The sequence below is a fragment of the Lithobates pipiens genome, unplaced genomic scaffold (assembly GCF_037356315.1).
Source record: "Lithobates pipiens isolate NorthernLeopardFrog02 unplaced genomic scaffold, aLitPip1_a1.2 Scaffold_18, whole genome shotgun sequence".
NCBI lineage: Eukaryota > Metazoa > Chordata > Amphibia > Anura > Ranidae > Lithobates > Lithobates pipiens.
The window spans coordinates 637,029,348-637,053,037 of NW_027507758.1; the positions used below are offsets into that span (position 1 = coordinate 637,029,348).

At 42.6% G+C, this 23,690-nt stretch overlaps 1 protein-coding gene across 1 annotated transcript in view; it reads right to left on the minus strand.

Moving 5' to 3' along the window:
- Positions 1–2,516: 2,516 nt before the first annotated feature.
- LOC143989727 (uncharacterized) overlaps positions 2,517–23,690 on the minus strand; it is a 37,191-nt gene continuing 16,017 nt past the window's right edge. The window contains exon 3 of the mRNA XM_077490000.1: positions 2,517–5,450. Within this exon, the coding sequence (XP_077346126.1) occupies positions 4,543–5,450 (908 nt within the window). The 3' untranslated portion in view covers positions 2,517–4,542. The remainder of the gene's footprint in view (positions 5,451–23,690) is intronic.

Sequence of the window (23,690 nt, forward strand, 5' to 3'; positions counted from 1 at the left end):
GCTGAGACTCAGAGAGACGGTCTGGACCGCCCCATCCCGCCCCGCCTATCCAGAGAATGTAAGGAGGTGGGGTGGACACTGAAAAATGAAGTCAGCTGACCAGCTGACACCAATCGAGTGAAGGGGAGGGTCTGTCTCTCTCCCCATGAGGAAAGGCATCCTTCATGTACCACTACCGCCACCCCTCAAGTATGACCGCTGCCACCCCCCCTCAACATTTGGGTTCAAATAAATACCAAATGTTCTAAAATACTGTATATAGTGTTTTTATTCTTCAATCAGTTAATATAAACATCTTTGATATTAAAGCTGTTATAGAACGTAATTGCATTATAGAATATTTTAAAAAGTCACAGTTACTTTGCTGAGTAACTAATTACTTTTCCAATGTAGTAATTGAGTTACTAACGCAATTACTTTTTGGGAGAAGTAATTTGTAACTTAACTAATTACTTTTTTAAAGTAAGATGACCAACACTGGTGACATTGCATGTACAGTAAAACCTTGGATTGCGAGCATAATTTGTTCCCGGAAACATGTTTGTAATCCAAAGCACTTGTATATCAAAGCAAATTTCCCCATAAGAAATAATGGAAAATCAGATGATTCGTTCCACAATTATTTATTCGTAGGTCTTTCAGTTTATAGTCCATATAAAAAGATCATAGCAATGTGATGGGTTGTGTAACTGAGTGCTCCAGTGGTGCAATTGGTCAGCGCGCGGTACTTATATGGGTTGTGTAACTGTAAAACGTCCATCCACAAATGGAAGCCTCCACAAGGGGATTAGAAGCAAAATCCAGCAGGAGCTCCAGAGTATAAAAGAGGAGAGAGACGCCTTTAAGTATAGCAATATGGTTACATTTAATGAAGGTCCAACATTTAGCAACTCACATGGTTGAATAAAACAGGCACATCTAAATTATGCAAGCATCCGGGGTAAAGCTGTCCACATAGACCGTCCTCCTCACCGCCTGCTCTTATTGCTGTCAGTTTGCAATCGTGACCATGAACACTACCCTGCAGTGGAGCGATCTGAAAGCAGGGCTTGAACCGCAGCCCGGAAGGAACGATTTTGATGGTGGCGAGGAGTACGGTCTATGTGGACAACTTTACCCCGGAAGCCTGCATAATTAGATGTGCCTCTTTTAAACATCAACCATGTGAGTTGCTAAATGTTGTACCTTCATTAAAAGTAACTTTATTGCTACACTTAGAGGCGCCTCTCTTCTGTTTCATACTCAGTTGTGACATGACGCTGCTTGTATATCAAGACATCGCTTGTATATCAAGTCAAAACTTATGGAAAAAAACGTTGCTTGTCTTGCAAAACGCTCTCAAGCCAAGTTACTCTCAAACAAAGATTTTACTGTACATCCCTTCTGTGTGAATGGGGGTATTGAAGGAATGAAGCGATCTGCTGAGCTGGTTGAAAGTTTTCCATGGAATGAAAATAAACAATGTTACATTTGTTCATTAGATGGCGATAACTTCTATGAAAATTAGCGCCATCTAATGGCCAAATGCAAATTTCCAGGTTTAAATCAATGGTTGGTTTAATATTGTTGCTTTGAATAACTTTTATATCCCTCAGTGTGTTCTGTACTCACCAGTGTATGAGGACTTCAGTCATCTGTATGAAGACATGTCTGATGAAGGAAACTTCTAGAAAATTCATTGGACGAATGTGACAAAGATTCATCCAGCCATTACAAATTCTGGCCATAATGTAGCAAAGTGATTTCCTATGATAGTCAGCTCCATATGGTCAGTGACCATATGTCAGGGCTGGCCTAGCCCTTCCTTCTCTGGGCTGGCTGCTCAGCTGTCGGCTAATTGCCAGCTCTCATCTCTCTCCACAGTCACCCAGCTGTCCCTGATCCTGCTCGTCTGATCCGCCTACTTAAAGCTGTCCAGCTCACTTCACCTCTGCCTTCGCCTTGGTCACATCACAAGAAACCATCTCCTGCACTTCTGTTTAAAGACTGGTTTTCTGACGTCCCTTCTGGCTCCTTATCCTGCTTTCTGTGGCTCCACTTGGATCCCTGACTTCTGGCCTGGCTGATTACCCGATCTGGTTATTGAACTCTGGACTGGCTGACTACTCGATCTGGTTACTGGACTCTGGCTATGCTTTGACTACGCTTACTCTATTTACCTTTTTATTTTTATTTAATAAACAAGTGTGATTTAATTGTACTTCTGTCTCGGCCTGGTTCATGGTTTCTGACACCATAATGGGGTATTTTTCCTAACATACTTCCATTAGTAAAAATAGCACAATACCGCATTGTGACCACTAGATGGAGCCAAGGAAATCAGCGTATGGAATAAAACACATCCAATATTCATCACAGCTGGGTGAATGGCGGACACATTCGTTCAACAATTTCTTTTTTTTTTATACTTAAAAAAAAAAAAGAAAGATTTGGCTACTATAAATGTACCACATCCAATATCTATATCATTTCAAAAATAACCTTGTATGGCTTTTATTTGTAGGAAAAATACACAATTTCCATAAAATATAAATCTTTATTACAAATACTAAAATGATGTGTTAAAACCACATGGGAACAAATCCATCAAACATTAGGCCATATATTCATATTGACTAATTAAGCTTTGTTGAATTGTCCAAGAGTTCGACGCGTTTCACATCAATAAGCTTCTTCAGGACCTTTTATGCCTTGGCAGCAAAGAAAATCAGCCTAACTAATAAAACATACAAAATATGAATACATAGCAATCTCTTAATTTTCTAACATTGTAAATGATCATCTGTGCCACTTACACAATGCTTGGGGGACATAGAAAGGAGACGGTGATAAATGGCAGTATCAAAGTAGCTTGCACAGCCAGCTGGTCATGAGTTATAAAGATTAGTGGGATAATAGTCATGTGCATGAAAAAAAGTTAAGTTACACCCAAGCACATAAAATCCTCCCCCTAAAAATTCATGCCCCCCACCCCCATATATACACACTTACAAACATAAAACGCACACGTTGGAGCACCTAAATACTTAGATTGCGACACACATGATACATATCGCCGCACACTAAAGGAATGAGAGAAATAATTCTAGCATCAGACCTCCTTTAAAACTTTGCCTATAGAAAATATCGGGTACTGAAGTTTTGTCACCATTTCACAGGTGCATACAAATTTAAGGTTTGACATGTTGGGCATCTATTTACTTGGTGCAACCTCGGATTTTATAATTTTCCAAAAAATTGGGTAACTAATTGCATTTTTGTGCCCCCTATAATGAACTGTGTTTTTTACTGATATTTAGTAGTAGACTTTTGCGGTAATATGTGACATAAAAATTTGGAACTACTACTATTCTCTAGGGCAGGGATCTGCAATTAGCGGACCTCCATCTGTTGCAAAACTACAAGTCCCGTCATGCTTCTGCCTCTGGGTGTCATGCTTGTGGCTGTCAGAGTCTTGCTATGGCTCTTGGGACTTGTAGTTATGAAACAGCTGGAGGTCCGCTAATTGCATATCCCTGCTCTAGGGTGTCTGCTTTCAGAAAATATATCATGGTTTGGGGGTTTTATGTATTCTTCAGGCCTAAAGTTATTTTTTTTAAACATGTGGGCAAAAATCCACAAAATCAACTCTGGCAGTGAAAGGTTTAAAGGATAAGTTCCCCTTTGGGAACATGTTATATGTTCCTGTTCCTGCAGTGCCTCAGTGATCCAAGCACTCTGTGTGACAGCGGTGCGGGGTGAAGTTCCCTGTACCGGCTGTCACTTTATGAAAAGAGGGCGGCCGTGCCATTCATTCACAGAGTTCTGTCCTTTGATGTCGGCTTGTGGTTTTCAATGAACTCCCACACCTCTGCTGAGCTCTCTGGTAGATGATTGGTTCTGTCACTGTAACTGCCTTCCTGTATAATGTACAGGCAGACAGATTACACGGACAGTCTGCAGGAGTCCTGCATAGCACCAGCCATCAGCACATCATGGCTGCAATGCATTCCAGGCTCCTAAAAAAAATGTAAATTCATTTTTTTTACTTGCAGAAAATGTGCATTTATTATTTTTTTTATAAAAGGTGAACTTTTCCTTTATTAGGGCGGACACCGAAGCATGTCGCTTGTACTGAGCACCCAAGTTATAAAAGCCCCCGGCATTCCTAAAAGCACCTCAGATTTATATACGGTTTTGGTTAAAATAATTTTTTATCTTATCAGAACAAGGAGATTGTCATAAAGTAGTTTTTTTTAAACATTTCCACACCCCTTCTTACATGATGAAGATCAGCCATGGAGTATATCTGAGGTGTATATCAGGGTGTGCTTCTTCCCCACATGAGAGCTGTGATGTCCAGCAACATTCATATAGAAGACATTTCCCGCACTCAAGGCTCTAATACACCTCAAGAGTTGTGTGGGGTCCCTGATGTACAGGAAGACAGGACTTCAGTGAAGAACAATTCCCTCACTCAGGACAGGAAAGTGGCTTCTCCCTTGTGTGAGATCGCCGATGCATGTAAAGACTGGACTTCAATAAAAAAAACTTTTCCCACACTCAGGACAGGAATACGGCTTCTCCCGTGTGTGAGATCTTTGATGTGTGTAAAGAAAAGACTTCTGTGAAAAACCTTTTCCTGGGGTCAGGACAGGAATACGGCTTCTCCCCCGTGTGCAATCTCTGATGTGCGTAAAGATTGGACTTCGCTGAAAAACATTTTCTGCACTCAGGACAGGAATACGGCTTCTCCCCCGTGTGAGATCTCTGATGTATGGAAAGACTGGACTTCTGCGAAAAACATTTCCCACACTCAGGACAGGAATATGGCTTCTCCCCCGTGTGAGATCGCTGATGTGTATAAAGATTGGATAGCTGTGAAAAACATTTCCCACACTCAGGACAGGCATACGGCTTCTCCCCTGTATGAGATCTATGGTGCATGTAAAGATTGGACTTCAGTGAAAAACTTTTCCCACACTCAGGACAGGAATACGGCTTTTCCTTTGTGTGAGATCTCTGATGTGTGTAGAGATGGGACTTCTGTGAAAAACAATTCCCGCGCTCAGGACAGGAATACAGCTTCTCTCCCATGTGCAATCTCTGATGTGTGTAAAGATTGGACTTCTGTGAAAAACATTTCCCGCACTCAGAACAGGAATACGGCCTCTCCCCCGTGTGAGATCTCTGATGTATGTAAAGAGTGGACTTCTTTGAAAAAATTTTCTCACACTCAGTACAGGAAAAGCTCTTCTCTGTTGGAAGGATGGCACCGTCCCTCACAGTCTGAGGTTCCTCAGGATAAGAGGAATACGATGGTCCATCTACACTGTGTGGTGCCGGATGGACATTTGAGGTAGTCGGGTTTTCTCCTGGACTATACTGTGTGATGTCCTCATCTTCTACTTTACAGTCTGGAGACAAAGTGAGACAATCCTCTGAGGTTTTCCTCATCTCCCGTCCATCTACTAAAATAGAAATACAAAGATTATTACTAGACATGAGCTGATTGGTTCCCCTAAACCAGGACTCCGCCCACATCAGGCAGCTTTGTCTCCGAGGATCTTACAATTCCCCCCTCAAGGTAACTAGTAAATGGGTCCTCTGATCTCCTACCAGATCATTTCTTTATTCATGGACCTTAGTCAGAGAGTGAGGAAACAACGAGAACTGTCTTTTATAGTGACAGTGATGAGGGGATTATAGGATGAGTGTCCCCTCCCCCTCTATCACTCATTGCCATCTTCCCAACACAAGAAGTCCTGCACTTCCTTATTTAGTACATGATTTAGTCATGAATAACAGCGGGGCTGAGCCCCACCAGAGGTCAGAGAGTGAGGATGGGGGAGAACAACCAAGATGAAGACTGGACTGATCCTGAAGACCCCCATCATTGGGTTATTGACTCCATCCTCATTATCACTTTCTGTTTAAGGTTCCAACGTTTGAGGATGTAATCACATTATTGTCAACATGTAAAAGTCTGTGCTCCAATCACATCATCAGATATAAAATGTCCAGCTGGTAGGAAATGGGTGCAAAAAAGTAAGGCCTATGTAATGTACATAATGAACTTTGTAGGCATGTATAAAAAATAAAAAAAATGTAATATTTCACATAAAATTCATAAATATCCCTTTGAGGACCAAGGGACATATTTGTCCCATGTTTTTAATTGCCTGTATCATCTGATTAAGAACTTAAAATACTTATTTTTTTGGTTTAAGTGAAAATATTAGTTCTTAACAAATGGATCTAGCTTTTTACCAGTTATTTCATGAAATGGCTTAGTTACAGCAACTGAAGTGTACGAACTCAAAAGAGGGGGCGTGACCGGACATGAGTGGGAGTGTGAATAAGCGAGGAGTGAGAGCATGGTGTAGCTCTCCCCTTCTCCACCCTGTCTTGACGTGTGCTAGCTGCTTTTGACCCCTCACTACCTGGGCTGCTGACGACTGGAGGAGTAGCTCCTTACCTTACCTTTGGGCGTCCTTCCTTGTCCGTGCGGGTGCCGCTCGTCCGGCCGTGCTCCGTCGCTTCCCGGGTTCCGGGATTTGTTCGGTCGGAGTCGGTCTCATCGACGTGGGTAAGTTATTGGTGGAGAATAGCCCGTGAGCCTCGCAGGAGATATCGCGAGATTTCGAGCACCACCTGCTTCCTAGTCACATTGTTTGCTGCTGCCACCAGGAAAGGAGGACTCCTCAAGCTGCCATCCTTTAGCTGCAGAGGTAACAACTTGTGCTATTTGTTCTGTTGGCTGGTGTGATATAGGCCGAAGCTGAGTTGAGGACTGTCCATAGAGAACCCCGTGGTCTGGAACTTCTTTGTTTGTATATCTGGATGGAACTTGATGCCTGATTCAATTAAATTAATTGATTAAATAACGTACAGGAGAGTGGAACTAAACAGACCGTGGGTATAGATCTTAATGCTAGCTTATTGCTACCCCTTTTTTTTTTTTTTTTTGCTGGACTACATCGCCTAATCTGATTGTTCGGTGTTTATAATGCTAGCTTCCATATAACTATTGCATATATCCTCTCTTGCTGCTCGAGATATTCTATCAGGGGTAAAAGTGGTTGGAGATTTTCTATCTATTTTTTATGAAATGTTTATACCTCTGCATATTTGTTTGTAGTCTTGCACTTCTGCACTGCTGTTTCCTCCGTTTTGCTTTCCAAAAATCAAGTTTGGATCGCATGCGATGCGTTCTATATAGGCGCTTCACATTTTTACGATCGGACAGTGCTGAGGAGTTTTAAGCTTGTGGAGATATCCCACAGCTAATCACTTTTTGCCTCTCTCCACCTAAAGAGCAGGCTACTCCTGGAAATTTTGGGTGAGAGCGACACGGAGGTGTATTGAAGCCCTAGTGGGAAAAATCCTGGTATTTATCCAAAGCTAATTATGTTTAGGAAAAGGTCTCCCGAAGAGCAACCTCCTTTGGAGGGGTCTCAAACCACCCGCTCGGCTAAGGATAAAGCCAATCATATGGCTTCAACTGCGGCTGCAAAATTAGAACGATACGCACACTCGGGCCTTGCCTCACCCCCTAAGACAAGTAGCCAACAGAATATTTTACAGAATAAAGATTCGAAAAACTCGTCTGGAGACAGAAAGAGCCAAGGTCATTCTGCGATTAACCCTCTCACCCCATTGGTTTCTAAATTTGGAGGTACTAAGGGATCAGGGGGAGGAAAAACTGTAATGGTCAATGCAAATATAGTGCCGATACGTCAGCCAGTAACAATACACCTACACCTGATACGCTGGAGGGGGAGCTTACATTAAGGGACATACTAAATGCGATCAAAGAATGTAAAGTCTCAATATCTAGCTTTGATAGCCAGCTGAGATCCATTAAAGAGGAACTACTATCTATGAGACAAGAATTAAATAGGACTATTTTAAGGACCTCCGATCTTGAGGAACGTGTAGGTGCGATTGAGGATGAGCTGAGTCCTGTGAAGCAAGAAGTCGCATCTCTTAAAAATATGGTTGATAGCCAAGCAGCCAAATTGGACGAGATGTAAAATAGGAGCCGAAGAAACAATATTAGGGTGTTAGGCCTCCCCGAGCAATGTGAGGGCGCTAATTTAATAGGTTTTCTAGAGGGGTGGTTTCGGAATCTCTTTGGGGCCACCGCTCTCAGTCCCCTATTCGCAATAGAACGTGCACATCGAACTCCAGCTAAGGTATGCCGCATGGGGGACCATCCTAGGCCTATACTGATCAAAGTGCTTAACTACGGTTGGGGGGTGTGACCGGATGTGGATGGGAGGGGAGGTGTGTGGAGAGTGAGAGCATGGTGTTGCTCTGTCCCATGCTGCCCGGCCTGCTTTGATGCCCTCGCTTTGATCCTCCCTGGGCTACCTGATGCCGCCTAAAGCCCTCAGTATACAGCGCTTGTATGGTAGTATAGTTGTTAGGCTTCTATGCCTACTCATATATTGCTTAAATGCTTGACATTTTAAACTGAGCCGCTGTGGCTGTTACCTTTAAGCCCGAGCGTTCCTTTTTTTTTTTTTTTTTTTCCTTCCTCTTCCTGCCTTTTCGGAGCACGGGGGTGGCTGCTATCTGTGTCGGGCTGTCTGAGCAGGAGCCGAGAGTGTCGCTGGAGATCTCGCGAGATTTCGTGTGGCTCCGGGTTCCTTGGGACGCCGTAAAGTCTCTCCCCCTGCTCCGAACGAGCTTGGTGTGCAGTCACGTGCGGCGGGCCTAGTATCTATTACAGGTTCTGGGCAGCTGGTTGCTTGGCGGATGTATAGGCGAGAGGAGACTCCTGTGTAGAGCTCCCCGCCCCCCTCCTCCTTCGTTTGCTGCTCGTTACCTCTCAACCAGACTAGCTGTTAAGTGAAGCGAAACGCATACTGACAGCGCTGCTTGCCCGAAAGTTCTGGAGGGGAGAGAGAAAGATTTGGACAACCTGGATACCCTGCACAGACCGGTTAAACGCTGTATGACTACGGACCAGCACTAAGATAAGTGGCAATAAATATACAACTGCATTGACTGCTTAACCCTATGGGGAAGTGAGAGGAAGTTCTGAATACCCTGTTACTCTTCCTATGGTTTTATGAGGCTATGTACTGGCAACTGAGATAATTGCCTCTCTTCCTTTGGTCTTAAATTACAAACGAAGTAAAACCACCAACTGTTTTGCTCTACTTTGATTATATATTGTGAATATAGGCATATATAAGCATATATACATAAGTATAAATATATCAATATACGGCAATGAGTCTTTGGCGGTGGGGCTGTCTGCTGAGGTTGGAGGCCAGCTGTTGATTAATATTGCCCCCTCTGATAAATGAGGGAGTGTCATCTACATTAGGAGTGACGCCATAACATCGTGGTCCCCTTTTCTTTGAAAAAATCTTTTTTTTTTTTGACTTGTAAGGCAGGTTTTTACGTGGCCATATAATTTGTTTAACCTAACTATGTCAAGAAAAAGATCTCCTGAGGTGCAAACACCCTCAGAGGGTCAACAAATCACGCGTGCCGCCAAGGACAAAAGTAACCAAATGGCCTCGGCATCAGCGGCGGAAAAACTGGAGCGTTATGCTCACTCTGGCCCAGCTTCACCCAGCAAGTTAAGCTCTCAGCAGACAAATCTACATAATAAAGACATTAAAAACTTCTCGGCCGACAGAAGGAGTCAAGGCCAGTCTGTGGTTAACCCCCCCACCCCAATAGCTGCTAAATTGGGGGGCAGCAAAGGAGGGGGGGGGAAGTAAACTAGGAATAGTGACAACAAATCCAGAAACAACCAGCTCCCATTTACCAATGACAGGTAACCTGGATGAGGAACCTACATTAAGAGACATTTTCAACGCAATTAAGGAATGCAAAGATTCGATATCAAATTTTGATGTGCAGCTAAGACATATAAAAGAGGAACTATTGACTATGAGGCAGGAATTGAATAGGACTATATTAAGAACTACTGAGCTTGAGGAACGTATGGGCACAATAGAAGATGAGCTGAGACCGGTGAGGCAGGAAGTTGAAGCACTTAAGAAAATAGTCACTACACAAGCGGATAAACTCGATGAGATGGAGAACAGAAATCGTAGAAACAATATCAGAGTGCTAGGCCTTCCTGAACACTGTGAGGGGACTAACTTGATTGGTTTCCTTGAGGGGTGGCTCCGAGAACTTTTTGGGACCGCAACAGTTACCCCGACATTTGCAATTGAACGGGCACATCGTACCCCGGTAAAAGCTTGCCAGGTGGGGGAGCGCCCTAGGCCTATAATGCTTAAGATCCTCAATTACCAGGATAAAGTGTCCCTATTACGAGAGGCTAGAATGAGGGGAGACATCAGATATAAGGGAGCCAGGGTCTCCCTGTACCCTGATTTCTCCCCTGACCTCCAGAAAAGAAGAGCCGAATTCATACCAGTCAAACGAGAAATGGTTAAATTTAAGTTAGATTATGCGCTCCTATATCCAGCGCGTTTAAGGGTGAATGCATTAGGGAAAATGCTCTTTTTCAATACGCCAGGAGAGGCATCTCAATGGTTAGATGAAACAAAAAAGGATCTATAAATGTACATTGTAGGGTAGTTGGGTGGATTTCAAAGGACTTAGGGGCATATATTTTGGGGGGGTAGGTAGAAATAGGGAATGTATTAGTTGTAAATTTGCTATATCTGGTATATTGCACAATGTAGGTGGGGGCTGGGGTTGAGCAATAAGGGTGTGTTGAGTGTAATTAAGCATTTGTAGTGGGGGACAAGAGGTCCCCATGAGTGGGGGTAGATTCTGGGTGAAAGCACCCAGTAGGATTGGTATGGGTGAGTGGTGGGAGTGTCGTGAGAAGGTCACAATTATTCCCCTAGGGGGTAGCCCTATGGGGCGAGGGGGGGAGGGGTGGGGGAGGGGGTTTGGTAAAAGGGGAGGAGGGAGAGATGGGACGGGAAGGTGGGGAAAGGGAAGAGTAACAAAAATAATACAAGGATACACAAATCTTGAGATGCACTATTACGTAGAGTATGTAGAATATAGGATACACATATGTAAAACTAAGGGGAAAAAGGGAGAGAGAGAATTTTTTGGTATTATCATGTTTGTACACTTTTCACTCTTTTCTTTTTCTCCTTCCTTTTGCTTTTCTTGGTTTAGACCACCCAATGTGCGGGTTGTTGACTGGCAGGAAAGGGATAGGAAGGGGGAAGGTCTTTTTTGGTGTCAATATACTTATATATTTTTATTTTTATTTTTTATTTTTTCAATGGTTTTTGAGAAATCTGCCCAATTTACAGATCGCTAAGCGGTGATGCAGGCGAAAAGAATTAAGATAGTATCATGGAATGTGCGGGGTCTGGGAGATCCGACCAAAAGGAAAGTGGTTTTGTCAGCTTTAGAGGGCAAAGGACCCGGACTATTGTGTCTTCAGGAGACGCACTTAACAGGTGACACGATTCGGTGTCTGCAAGGTCGGAAATACCAGACCCAGTTCCATTCCGTATTTTCAACCTATGCAAGAGGGGTTAGTATTCTTGTCGATAGGGCGGTTCGGTTTCTTTGCCATAATAGTTGTATAGATGCAAAGGGTAGATATGTTTTTTTATACTGCCAAATTGAGAATAATCCCTACGTGATAGCCAACATATATGTCCCTCCTCCATTTAAATTAGAGATTTTATATGAGTTATTATCCTTTGTAATAGATAAACCTGGTATCCCTGTGATAGTAGTAGGGGACTTTAATGAAGTGTTGGATAAATCTATGGACAGGTTCCCAATCGTAAATACACCAATAGTGAAAGATTCCACGAGGTTAGCCCGCTTCTTAAGTGAGGCAGGTTTATACGATGCATGGCGCACTCGGTATCCGAGGGAGCGACAATACTCTTGTTACTCAGCTTCCTTCTCTACACTATCGAGACTCGATATGGCTCTGTTAAATAGTAGTGCGATGCCGCGAGTGGATGAGATAGAATATGGTCCAAGAAGTATCTCGGACCACTCCCCCCTAATACTGACACTTTGTGTTGGTAAGAAACAATACTCTGGCCAATGGAAAATCGACCCTGTTTGGCTGGAATTAATGAAAGATACGGACCGGGTGACAACTGACCTAAAGGAGTTTATTAATATTAATGTAGGTACAGCGCCAGTAGGAGTTGTTTGGGATTCTTTAAAAGCCTTTTTAAGAGGTCTTTTTATCCAATCAACTGCTAGGAACAGGGCCGAATTGAAAAAACAGGAAGAGGAAGTTACTAAGGCGGTGCTAGAGACAGAAAGACAGTATACTATAAACCCGAACCCTACTACCCAGAAGGCTTGGCTTGATAAACAGCAAGAATTCAAGATAATTACTAGGCGTAAGATGGAAAATAGATGTATACTGCAGAAACAAGCAAACTTTGGGGAGGGAGAGAGAGTGGGACGAATGCTGTCCCTGCTGATCAAAGCAAATACGGCCCCTCCAGCGATATTGGCGATTAGGACCCCAGAGGGGGAGACTACGTCTGAAACATCCACTATTAATAATGTATTTTATCGTTATTACAGTTCACTATATAAGTCCCAAGGGGGGAGTGAAGGGGGAGCTATAGCTGCTTTTCTGGGGAATTTGAATATGCCAACAGTAACAGTAGAAGATCTAGCAGTAATGGAGGCCCCGATTACTATTGAGGAACTCCAAAGTGCGGTGGCAGGGATGACTAACTTAAAAGCACCAGGACCTGATGGTTTGCCAATCGAGGTCTACAAGAGATATGGAGAGGTCCTGTTGCCACAACTGCTGGAGACATTGAGGCATTCCTTCGAGTGTGGAGCTCTGCCCTCTTCGATGTTGGAAGCCACAATAGTGGTTATTCCTAAAGAGGACAAAGACTCTATGGACCCGGCCTCATATCGCCCGATCTCGTTGCTGGGGTCGGACGTAAAAATTCTAGCAAAAGTGCTTGCAACACGTTTAAAAAGAAGTGTCCAAAAGCTCATTCATTCCGATCAGTCGGGTTTTATCCCGAATAGATCTACTAGTGTCAACATACGTAGACTTTTTTTGAATACACAGGTTTTGGTGGACAATGGGGGCTCCAGAGCAGTTTTGACTCTGGATGCAGCCAAAGCATTCGACAGTCTCGAATGGGCATACCTATTTAATGTGCTTACTAGATTTGGCTTTGGACCAAAATTTATTAAATGGATAAAACTGTTATATACGGATCCAAGAGCGAAAATTAAAATTAATAATGAGCTTTCTGAAACATTTCTGTTGGAACGAGGCACGAGGCAGGGGTGCCCCCTCTCCCCCCTATTGTTTGTTATGGCGGTGGAGCCGCTAGCCATCGCCATTAGGGCCAGTCCTGATATACAGGGATTTAGAAGAGGACAGGTAGAGGAAAAAATGGCATTGTTTGCCGATGATATTTTACTTTTCCTAGGGGATGCTCAAGCCTCACTGAAAGTGGTAATGAAGATGATCAGAGAATTTGGTTATATATCAGGATTAACCATCAATTGGGATAAATCGGCTATATTACCACTGGAAAGTGGGTATATCTGTGCTCCCCAGGACATCGGGAACCTGAAACAAGTCGAGAAGTTTAAATATCTGGGGGTGTGGATTACTAGGGATGTAAACTCTTATTTAGATGATAATCTATCCCCCCTTCTAGTAAAGTTAAAACAAAAGGCTGATATTTGGAGTCGCCTCCCCCTTTCAATGGCCGGCCGCTGCAACTTGATCAAGATGGTATGGCTTCCTCAAATCTTGTATGTCCTCCATAATTCACCTTTATGGATCGGGGAAAAATGGTTCAAGAAAATAGAATCTTTATTTAGATCCTGTATATGGAAAAAGGGTCCACCGAGGATTAGTTTGCGAACTTTGCAGCTGCCGCTGGAAGAAGGGGGGTTGGCGATTCCACATCCCAGACTTTACTACCTAGCGGCTCAACTGCAACACTTAGCTGGAGCAATAACAAAAAATGAAGCCAATCCCTGCCATAGGCTATTAATGTTAGGGTGCCCACATAACACGCTTATGGAAGCGCTTGAAGCAAATTCGTTTAATATGCGTTGCCCAACGATTACCCAGATTGTTAAAATCTGGAAAACAGCTAAGGCCCTGTTGGGATACCAACAGGTATCCGTGTTGGCTCCCTTATGGGACAATAGGAACCTAGATGAGCTATTTAAAGTGGAAAAAAGTAAGGAGTGGGTAAACCAAGGGATAGATAAACTAGCGCAATTGCTCCAGGATTCGGATATCAGATCATTTGCGGACTTAAGGTCTGAATTCTCTATATCGAATCACTCGCTTTATAAATATTTTCAGGTCAGACACGCAATCCAGGCCCAATTTAGATCACAGGAGATACAGTTGATTGAGATCCCGGTGTTATCTCAAATTATGTCCAGGGACACGCTCAAAGGATTGATTTCATTCCTATATAACAGGCTGGGAGATAAATTGCTAGACCGAAGCGGTATGATTAAAAGTAAAGGGAAATGGGAGAGAGATGTGGGTCCGTTGTCCATACCGGACTGGGACTGGATAATGGAACAGGGAACCAAGGTCTCTATTTCTCCGGCACAGAAAGCCTCTCAACTTTTTTTTTTCCACCAGGCATATTATACGCCTAGGAAAATGTTTAAAATGGGATGGAGGGATAATGATCAGTGCCCCAGATGTGGTCGGGTTGGGGATTTCATTCATATGTTTTGGAGGTGTCCGAAACTGTTCAGATACTGGACACAAGTTATAGATCATGTGAATGAAATATTTGGGTTGACATTAGAGGCAACAGTGAGGACCTGCTTGTTGGCTATACCGGAGGGATATAAAATCCCTAAAAATATATTTGAACCAGTTACTAGATGCCTTTTTCAGGCAAGGAAATTAATCGCCCAGAATTGGCAGGCATTCTCTAGTCCACTATCAGATATATGGTTGGATAATATAAGGAAAACTATTGGTAATGAAAGGGTTTTCTTTATTAAGCAGGGTAACGGTAAGAAATTTTAAAAGATATGGGGTTCTGGATTGGGAAGATTGGGGATTCCCCTATAAAGTATTGTGAACAGGCGTCTCTTAGCCTATATAGCTCCTTTATTTATTTGTACTAGGCATCCTTTGCTAGATGTGTCTTCTAATAGATTGGGGATAGGAGGGGGGGAGGGGGGGTGGGTGGAGGGGAGGAGTAGGGAGAGAAAAAATTTGTATTAGACACGGAATACCAGGATAATAGATACTGGCATGGTGTGTAGCCCGTAAATACTAGGGGATTTTTTATTACTTTTGTACTTCAATTAAATGTTACAAAATCCTTAGGTGATTATACTAAGCTTAAAATTTGAATAACTAAATATGCTACGATGATGTGGAATGGAAAATGAGACACGAGTGAGCGATAAGCTGAACCTAGTCTCTGGTATAGAAACACTGATGTGGCAAAAAAAAAAAAAAAAAAAAAAAAAAAAGTGCTTAACTACCATGACAAAGTGTCCCTACTCCGGGAAGCCAGGGAGAAGGGTGACATCAGATGTGAGGGGGCTAGGGTCTCTTTATATCCTGATTTCTCCCCAGATCTCCAGAAACGTAGAGCTGAATTCATTCCAGTCAAGCGCAGTATGATCAAGTATAAGTTAGATTACGCTCTCCTCTATCCAGCCCGACTGAGGGTAATAGCACTAGGTAGGACGCTTTTTTTTAATACACCGAGGGAGGCAACCCAATGGTTAGAAGAAAACAAAAAAGAGTTATAGACCTATGTAACTGGGTTGGTTTTCATGATTCAATAACTTTATTTTTTGTAATTTGCTGTGTGGGGGATGAGGGGGGTAAAGATAGGGTACGAGATATTAATTATTTGCAAGTTCACTATGTGCATAAAAAAGAGGCGGGAGAACTGTACTTTGAGGGATTGAAGATAACAGAATACTTATGGGTGAGTGTAGAGGAGTGCATTTGTGCCCCTCGTTTTGGGTTTGGTTGTTGATTGATGCACTAAGTAGAGATAGTGCAAGTAAGAGGTGGATGAGGTGTAGGAAGGTCACGGGTCAACCCCTAGGGGGGAGCCCTGTAGGGCGAGATGGGAGGGTGGGGAGGGGGGTGATCCTAAGTTTAGGGAAAGGGAGGGGTAAGGTGGGAAGGTTGGGAAATAGAGCACTAATATATCTATACACAAGATTAAGGATTTACCTCTTGGGAGGAGGTGAGAGGAGGTACCACAATTGGGGGGACAATAATCACATTTATGTATTTGGGAATGACACGAACGTAATTATGTGGGAAGGAGAAGGTCTTTTTTTCTTTCCTCCTTCTCTATTTCTTTTCTTTTTTTCTGTTTTTTTTTGTCGCAACCTGCTCATTACATAGGTTATTAGCACGTGATGCAGCCAAAAAGAATTAAGGTAATGTCATGGAATGTCCGGGGTTTGGGAAATCCGACCAAGAGAGCTGTAGTGCTATCAGCACTAGAGGGCCTAGGACCCGGATTGCTTTGTTTACAGGAGACACATCTGACCGCTGAGACGGTCCCGCTCCTGCGTGGCCAGAAATTCCAAACCCAATTTCATTCGGTGTTTTCTTCATATGCAAGAGGGGTGAGCATTTTAATCGATAGGGAGGTTTTGTTTTCTTGCTATAACAGTCGTATAGATGCAAAGGGTCGTTACATTTTTTTATATTGCTGTATTGAAAATAACCCATATGTGATAGCAAATATATATATTCCACCTCCATTTAAATTGGAGATTTTACACGAGCTAATATTATTTACAATAGATAAATCGGATATCCCCGTAATAGTAGTGGGGGATTTTAACGAAGTCTTGAATAAGTCCTTAGATAGATTCCCAACGGTAGTTTCAACAACGGCAGGGAACGAGACGAGATTGTCTCGCTTTCTGCAGGAAGTGGGATTATGCGACTCGTGGCGTACCCGGTACCCGCTAGAGCGACAATATTCCTGTTTCTCAACGTCTTTTCTTACTTTATCTAGATTAGATATGGCCCTGGTGAATAGCCAAGCTTTGGCCTTGGTGGAGGCAGTACAATATGGCCCAAGGGGGATTTCAGACCATTCCCCTTTAACATTGATGCTTATTGTGGGGAATAAGCAATACCCTGGGCAATGAAAAATTGACCCTTCATGGTTAGAGATGCTGGACAATCCAGAGCGTTTAATAATCGAACTGAAATACTTTACTTATATTAATGCGGGTACTGCATCGGCGGGAGCAATTTGGGACTCACTAAAAGCTTTTCTAAGGGGACTCTTTATCCAGCAAATTGCTGGAAATAAAGCTAAGATGAGGAACCAGGAAGAGCAGGCCAGGAAGGCAGTATTAGGGGCAGAACAGCAGTATATTATTAGCCCAACCCCATTTACTCAGAAGGTATGGATAGAAAAACAGCAAGACTATACGATGACTATCAGGAGAAAGATAGATAATAGATGTATACTTCAGAGACAGGTGAATTTTGGGGAGGGCGAAAAAGTGGGTCGCTTATTGTCTCTATTGGTTAAAACAAACACTGCCCCTTCAACGGTACTAGCGGTCAGGACCCCACAGGGGGAGATCACTTCTAATCCTATTATGATTAAAAATATATTTCACCATTATTATCGTTCTTTATATAAATCTCAGAGGGGGGGGAGAGGGGGGAACGGCGGTTAAATTTTTAGGAAATATAAGTATACCAACATTATCAGTAGAAGATATGGCAATGGAGGCCCCAATAACAATTGATGAACTTCGTAAAACGGTGGCGGAGATGCCCAATCTAAAATCACCAGGACCTGATGGGTTTCCTATCGAGGTTTATAAGAAATATGGCGAGGGCCTGCTGCCGGAGTTGCTGGAGGCATTGACCCAGGCTTTGGAGGCTGGGACGCTTCCTCCCTCAATGCTGGAAGCTAATATAGTGGTTCTCCCCAAGGAGGGGAAAGACCCTATGGATCCTGCTTCGTATCGTCCGATTTCGCTGCTTTGCACTGATGTAAAGATCCTAGCGAAAATACTGGCAACACGTTTAAAAAAGTTTATTCACACGCTCATTCATCCTGACCAGTCGGGATTTATCCCGAACAGGTCTACCAGCATTAATATACGTAGAGCCCAGTTGAATGTCCAGATTCCGGTAGACAATGGAGGCCCCAGGGCAATACTAGCCTTGGACACAGCCAAGGCTTTTGATTGTCTTGAGTGGGAATATTTATTTGAAGTCCTTACTAGATTTGGGTTTGATCCAACTTTTATTAAATGGGTAAAAATGCTCTATACTAATCCAAGCGCAAAAAAATAAAAATTAATAACGAGTATTCTGATGCGTTTCAACTGGAACGAGGAACGAGGCAGGGCTGTCCCCTTTCCCCCTTGCTTTTCGTCCTGGCAATGGAGCCATTGGCCATAGCTATTAGGGCTAATCCAGACATTCAGGGATTTAGGAGAGGTCAGATGGAGGAAAAGATCGCATTATTTGCCGACGATATTTTGCTTTTTTTGGGAGAGGCTCAAGCTTCTATGAAAGCGGCTATGAAAATGATTAGGGAATTTGGCCAAGTATCTGGATTGACTATCAATTGGGATAAATCGGCATTACTCCCGATAGATATGGGGGCCATCAATGCAATACAAGATACTTTTAACTTGAAGGTGGTGGAGAAATTTAAGTACTTGGGGGTTTGGATGGCAAGGGATGTAAATGGGTATCTGGAAGATAACTTAGCCCCTCTTTTGTTGAAACTTAAAGACAAGTCAGATATTTGGAGCCGCCTCCCCATATCGATGGCGGGACGCTGTAACTTGATTAAGATGGTTTGGCTCCCCCAAATTTTATATTTTCTCCATAACTCGCCGGTATGGATTGGCTCGCGGTGGTTTAAGAAAATAGAATCTGTTTAGAGATTTTATATGGAAAAAGGGGCCACCTAGGATTAGTCTACGAACGTTGCAGCCACCGTTGAAGGATGGGGGGATGGCGGTTCCACATCCTAGGCTTTACTATTTGGCAGGAAAAGATGCAGCATATAGCAGGAGCAGGAATATTAAGCGGGGGCTCGCCACGCCATAGCCTATTAATGCTAGGATGCCCCCACAATACACTTATTGAGGCCCTTGAGGCAAACTCGTTCGGTATAAGTTGCCCGACAATCAACCAGATTGTTAAACTCTGGAAAACAGTTAAGGCTATACTAGGATACCAGGGGGTATCCGTATTGGCCCCTTTATGGAATAATAGAAATCTGGCCGAAATAGCTAAAGTTGAAAGATGTAGGGAATGGGTGAACCAAGGTATAAACCATCTAATTCAAGTATTCCAGGGTTCAGAAATTAAATCATTTAATAGCTTAAAATTGGAGTTCTCATTGTCGAACCGTGCCTTTTATAAATATCTCCAGGTTAGGCATGCAGTCCAGTCACAATTTGGACCTCAAAAGGTTCAATGGATTCAGATGCCTGTGCTGTCACAGATCATGTCCCAGGACACGCTCAAGGGACTGATTTCTTATATGTATGCTAGATTAGGGGATAAAACGTTTGATCATGAAGCTTTGCTTAAAAGTAGGAAAAAAATGGGAGAATGATGTAGGCCCTCTGTCTAATTCCGATTGGGATCGGATAATTGACTATGGTACTAGAGTCTCGATCTCCCCTTCCCAGAAAGCTTCTCACCTTTTTTTTTTTTTCTCCATCGGGTGTATCATACTCCTAAGAAAATGTTCAAACTAGGATGGAGAAACAACAACCACTGCCCTAGATGTGGCATGACTGGTGATTTTATCCATATGTTCTGGAGGTGCCCTAAGTTATTTAGGTATTGGACGCAGGTTATAGACCAGATCAACAGAGTCTTTAATTTAACACTGAAAGCAACAGTCAGGACCTGTCTTTTGACTATTCCTGAGGATTTTACAATTCCCAACGTTACTAAAAACACCAGTGATTAGATGTCTCTTCCAAGCAAGGAAATTAATTGCTCAACAATGGCACTCACATCTAGGCCCATCAGTTGAAACTTGGACGGCAAACATAAAAACGACAATTGCTAGCGAAAGGGTTTTCTTCACTAAACAGGGTAATAACAAGAAGTTTAGGAGCTTATGGGGGTCTAGTCTGGGGAAGTTGGGTATTCTACTATAGGTGGACAGGCTGTAGCTTTTATACGGAAAATTGGTTCTCCCTATGAACGTCCGTTGTTCCTTTTTTTTTTTTTTCCCTTTCTTTCTTTCTTTATTATTTTTATATTTTTGTTCTTTCCTCCCTGCTGGCCTCTCCAGGAACCTGATAGTTAACTCGCGAATGTTACTGGTATAGAACTGGAGAGAGGCGTGAGGAGATCATAGTGTAATCATGTGTATGTGGGGATCTTGCGGGGATGGAGGGGGGGAGGTGGGGGATAAAAAAAATTTAAATTTAGTTAGGGGATGCCAGGGAAATAGGTATAGCTACGGCATACACTATGAGAACGTTTATTTACTTTACTTGTTTGTATTTTATTAAATAATATGACATTTTTATGTGATCACAAGGAATTTTTTGCGAAAATTTATGTAATTAAATAAGCCACGATGATGTGAATTTATGAACGAGACATTAATGAGCGGCAAGCTGAATTTAGTCTCTGGCAAAAAATTACTGATGTGGCAAGAAAAAAAAAAAAAGAAAAAAAAAAAAAGAAGTGTACGAACTTACGAAAATAAAAATTGTTTTTTTTTTTCCATAAAAAGTAACCTAAATAGTCAGATGTTATTGGATCATAATTCCTCCCCCAAAAATGACACAAGTATGGAAATGGTTTTATTTATTGTTCAAATACATTCTTAAAGGGAAAAAAAATATATTATTTTTATATTGATGATGGTAATCTTATGGTCCTCAAAGAAACAACACAGTCATTTATAAAAAGATATAGGACACAGTGTTTTTTTCCTTGAGGATATACTGAATCATATACTTCCTGTGGGGCAATACTAGAAGAACTTTGGTTTATGGCATTTTGGTACATTATGTAGTGTATATATATATTTTCTTCTTTCCTCTCACCTATGACCAGGGCTTTGACTGCAGTTCCTTCTTTAGCCACCGGGAGCATGTGCTGGGCGATGTTCAGCATAGCCGGGATGTGTGGTCGCCAAAGCCGGTGGGGTTGCGGCCCACTCTCCCCAGTCCTATGGACCGGCGACAGTAAGGGCATGCATCCACCCGCGGCAACCAAGGAGACACTCTCCATCTTGTGTCTCCTAGGTCCACCACGGCCACCGCAGATGGCGGGCACTAGGACCGGCATGTCCGGTATTCTAGTGCGCATGTGCCCGTTGGCGCATGCACGGTGCACCGGGCTGAGTGACGTCAGACACCAGTCTGACCGAGCTCAGTTGGGATGCACAAATAGTGAGGTGAGGACACCATTTCCCAGATGCTCTGAGGGAAATGGATGTCCATTACACCTCGTAACGTCAAACAGGCAGCCCTACCCTCGGAACCACCGCAATTCCAGGTATTTTACTATGCACCGCGCTTCGGTAATAGCAAAGCGCCAACTTAAGCACAATATATATATATATATAAACATTTTCCTGTCCTTATGGCATCCTTTTTTCCTTCACCCTCTAGGAAAGTGGATTTAAGAGCTCTGTATGCACACTTCATTTGTGTGGACACACCACTGTGACTGAATCCCTTTATCCCGAATCAATGAACAGCCAAGGTATTTTTGATTTTCTGTTAGTTACCCTCTTTCTTTAAATAAAAGTTAGTACTTATTGTCGATCATTAAATGGTTAAAGACCCTGGGAGGACAAACGCTATGGTTTTTTTCTATAGACAGGCAAGAACCAGGCTTAAGGTGATGTGAGCAGTAGTAACTATATATCAACTGATATGCGAGTATGGGACCCAGTATCGTAGTTTACCCAAACACCAACTGAAGCATTTACTAGTACTTATATACATTTTACATCCATAGTTACACATCCCGACGTGCTGACTCTTGGCTGTCGTTCAGCATTAGGGTCATCAGTCATTACCTTTCTTCTGGAGGGGGCCTCTCTGAGGTCACGATTTCCCTGCCATAGGCAAGTGTTGAAACTTCTTGCTAAAGCACTATATCATTGGCGAGTGCAGGTATATTGTGTATACATATGCACAGCTGTACTTTAATACTTTAATTAGAGTGCAATACAAATTATAAGTAAGTTCTTCTGACTAGAAACATTGAAGCCCCTGAAGAAGCGACAGTTCAGGTGGCAAAACATGTAGAGCGAGCAATTCTTTCAATCTATGAGGATTGTGGGAACAACCAAGAGGAATACATACACCTCTGTGTGGGCATGTTCTTGATATTTCTAGTATTGCCCCACAGGAAGTATACGATTCCCCACAGGAAGTATATGACTCCCCACAGGAAGTATATGATTCGGTATATCCTCCAAGAAAACGTGTCCTATATCTTTTTATAAATCACTGTGTTGTATATGTATGAATTTTATGTGAACTATTAAAATGTGTTATTATTTTTATACGTGCCTACAAAGTCCATTATTCCCAATTCCAGTATTTTCAGATTATGTAGGATGTGGCACATTTATACTAAAGGTGTTTGATTGCCACCTCAGGGCATTGCAATCAATTGAATTTTGCCTATGTAATGTACAACTTATTATATAGGATAAAAAATTTAGGACTATACAGTATCAGAACGATGTAATATATAACAGAGTATATAGTGCAGAGGTCAGGAGTGTGTAATGTACAAAATAGAGTATGTAGTGCAGGGGTCAGGAGTATGTAACGTACAATATAGAGTATATAGTGTAGGGGTCAGTTGTATGTAATGTACAACATAGAATGTAATGTAAAATATAATTTATATATTGTAAGGCAGTGTTTCTCAACTCCAGTCCTTAAGACGCCCAAACAGGTCACGTTTTCAGGATTTCCTTCAGATGAAACGGCTGTGGTAATTACTAAGGCAGTGAAACTGATCAAATCACCTGTGCAAAATAATGGAGGGGCTGAAAACATGACCTGTTGGGACACCTTGAGGACTGGAGTTGAGAAACACTGGTCAGGACTCATAATATTGGTTTTCACATCACAGGAAGCATCCTCATGGATAACAGAGGACAGAATTAAAATTTGACTTGGGAAACTTAACATTAATAAATCACCGGGACCAGATGGCTTGCATTCGAGGGTACTTAAGGAACTCAGTCAAGTACTTTCCAGACGGTTGTTCCTAATTTTTACTGACAATCTACTGACTGAAATGGTACCAGCTGATTGGAGAAAAGCCAATGTAGCACCAATATTTAAAAAGGGCACAAAATACATCCCCTGAGAATTACAGACCAGTTAGCCTAACATCAATACTATGCAAGCTCTTGGAGGGGATGATAAGGGACTATATACAAGATTTTAGTAATGAGAACGGTATCATTAGCAGTAATCAGCATGGATTCATGAAGAATCGTTCTTGCCAAACCAATCTATTAACCTTCTATGAGGAGGTGAGTTGCCATCTAGATAAAGGAAGGCCCGTAGACGTGGTGTATCTGGATTTTGGATTTGAATAAGGTCCGTTGGCATTGACCATAGGGTGAGTACATGGATTGAAAACTGGCAACAAGGGCGAGTTCAGAGGGTGGTGATAAATGAGGAGTACTCAGAATGGTCGGGGGTGGGTAGTGGGCTCCCCCAGGGTTCTGTGCTGGGACCAATCCAATCCTGGAGGATGC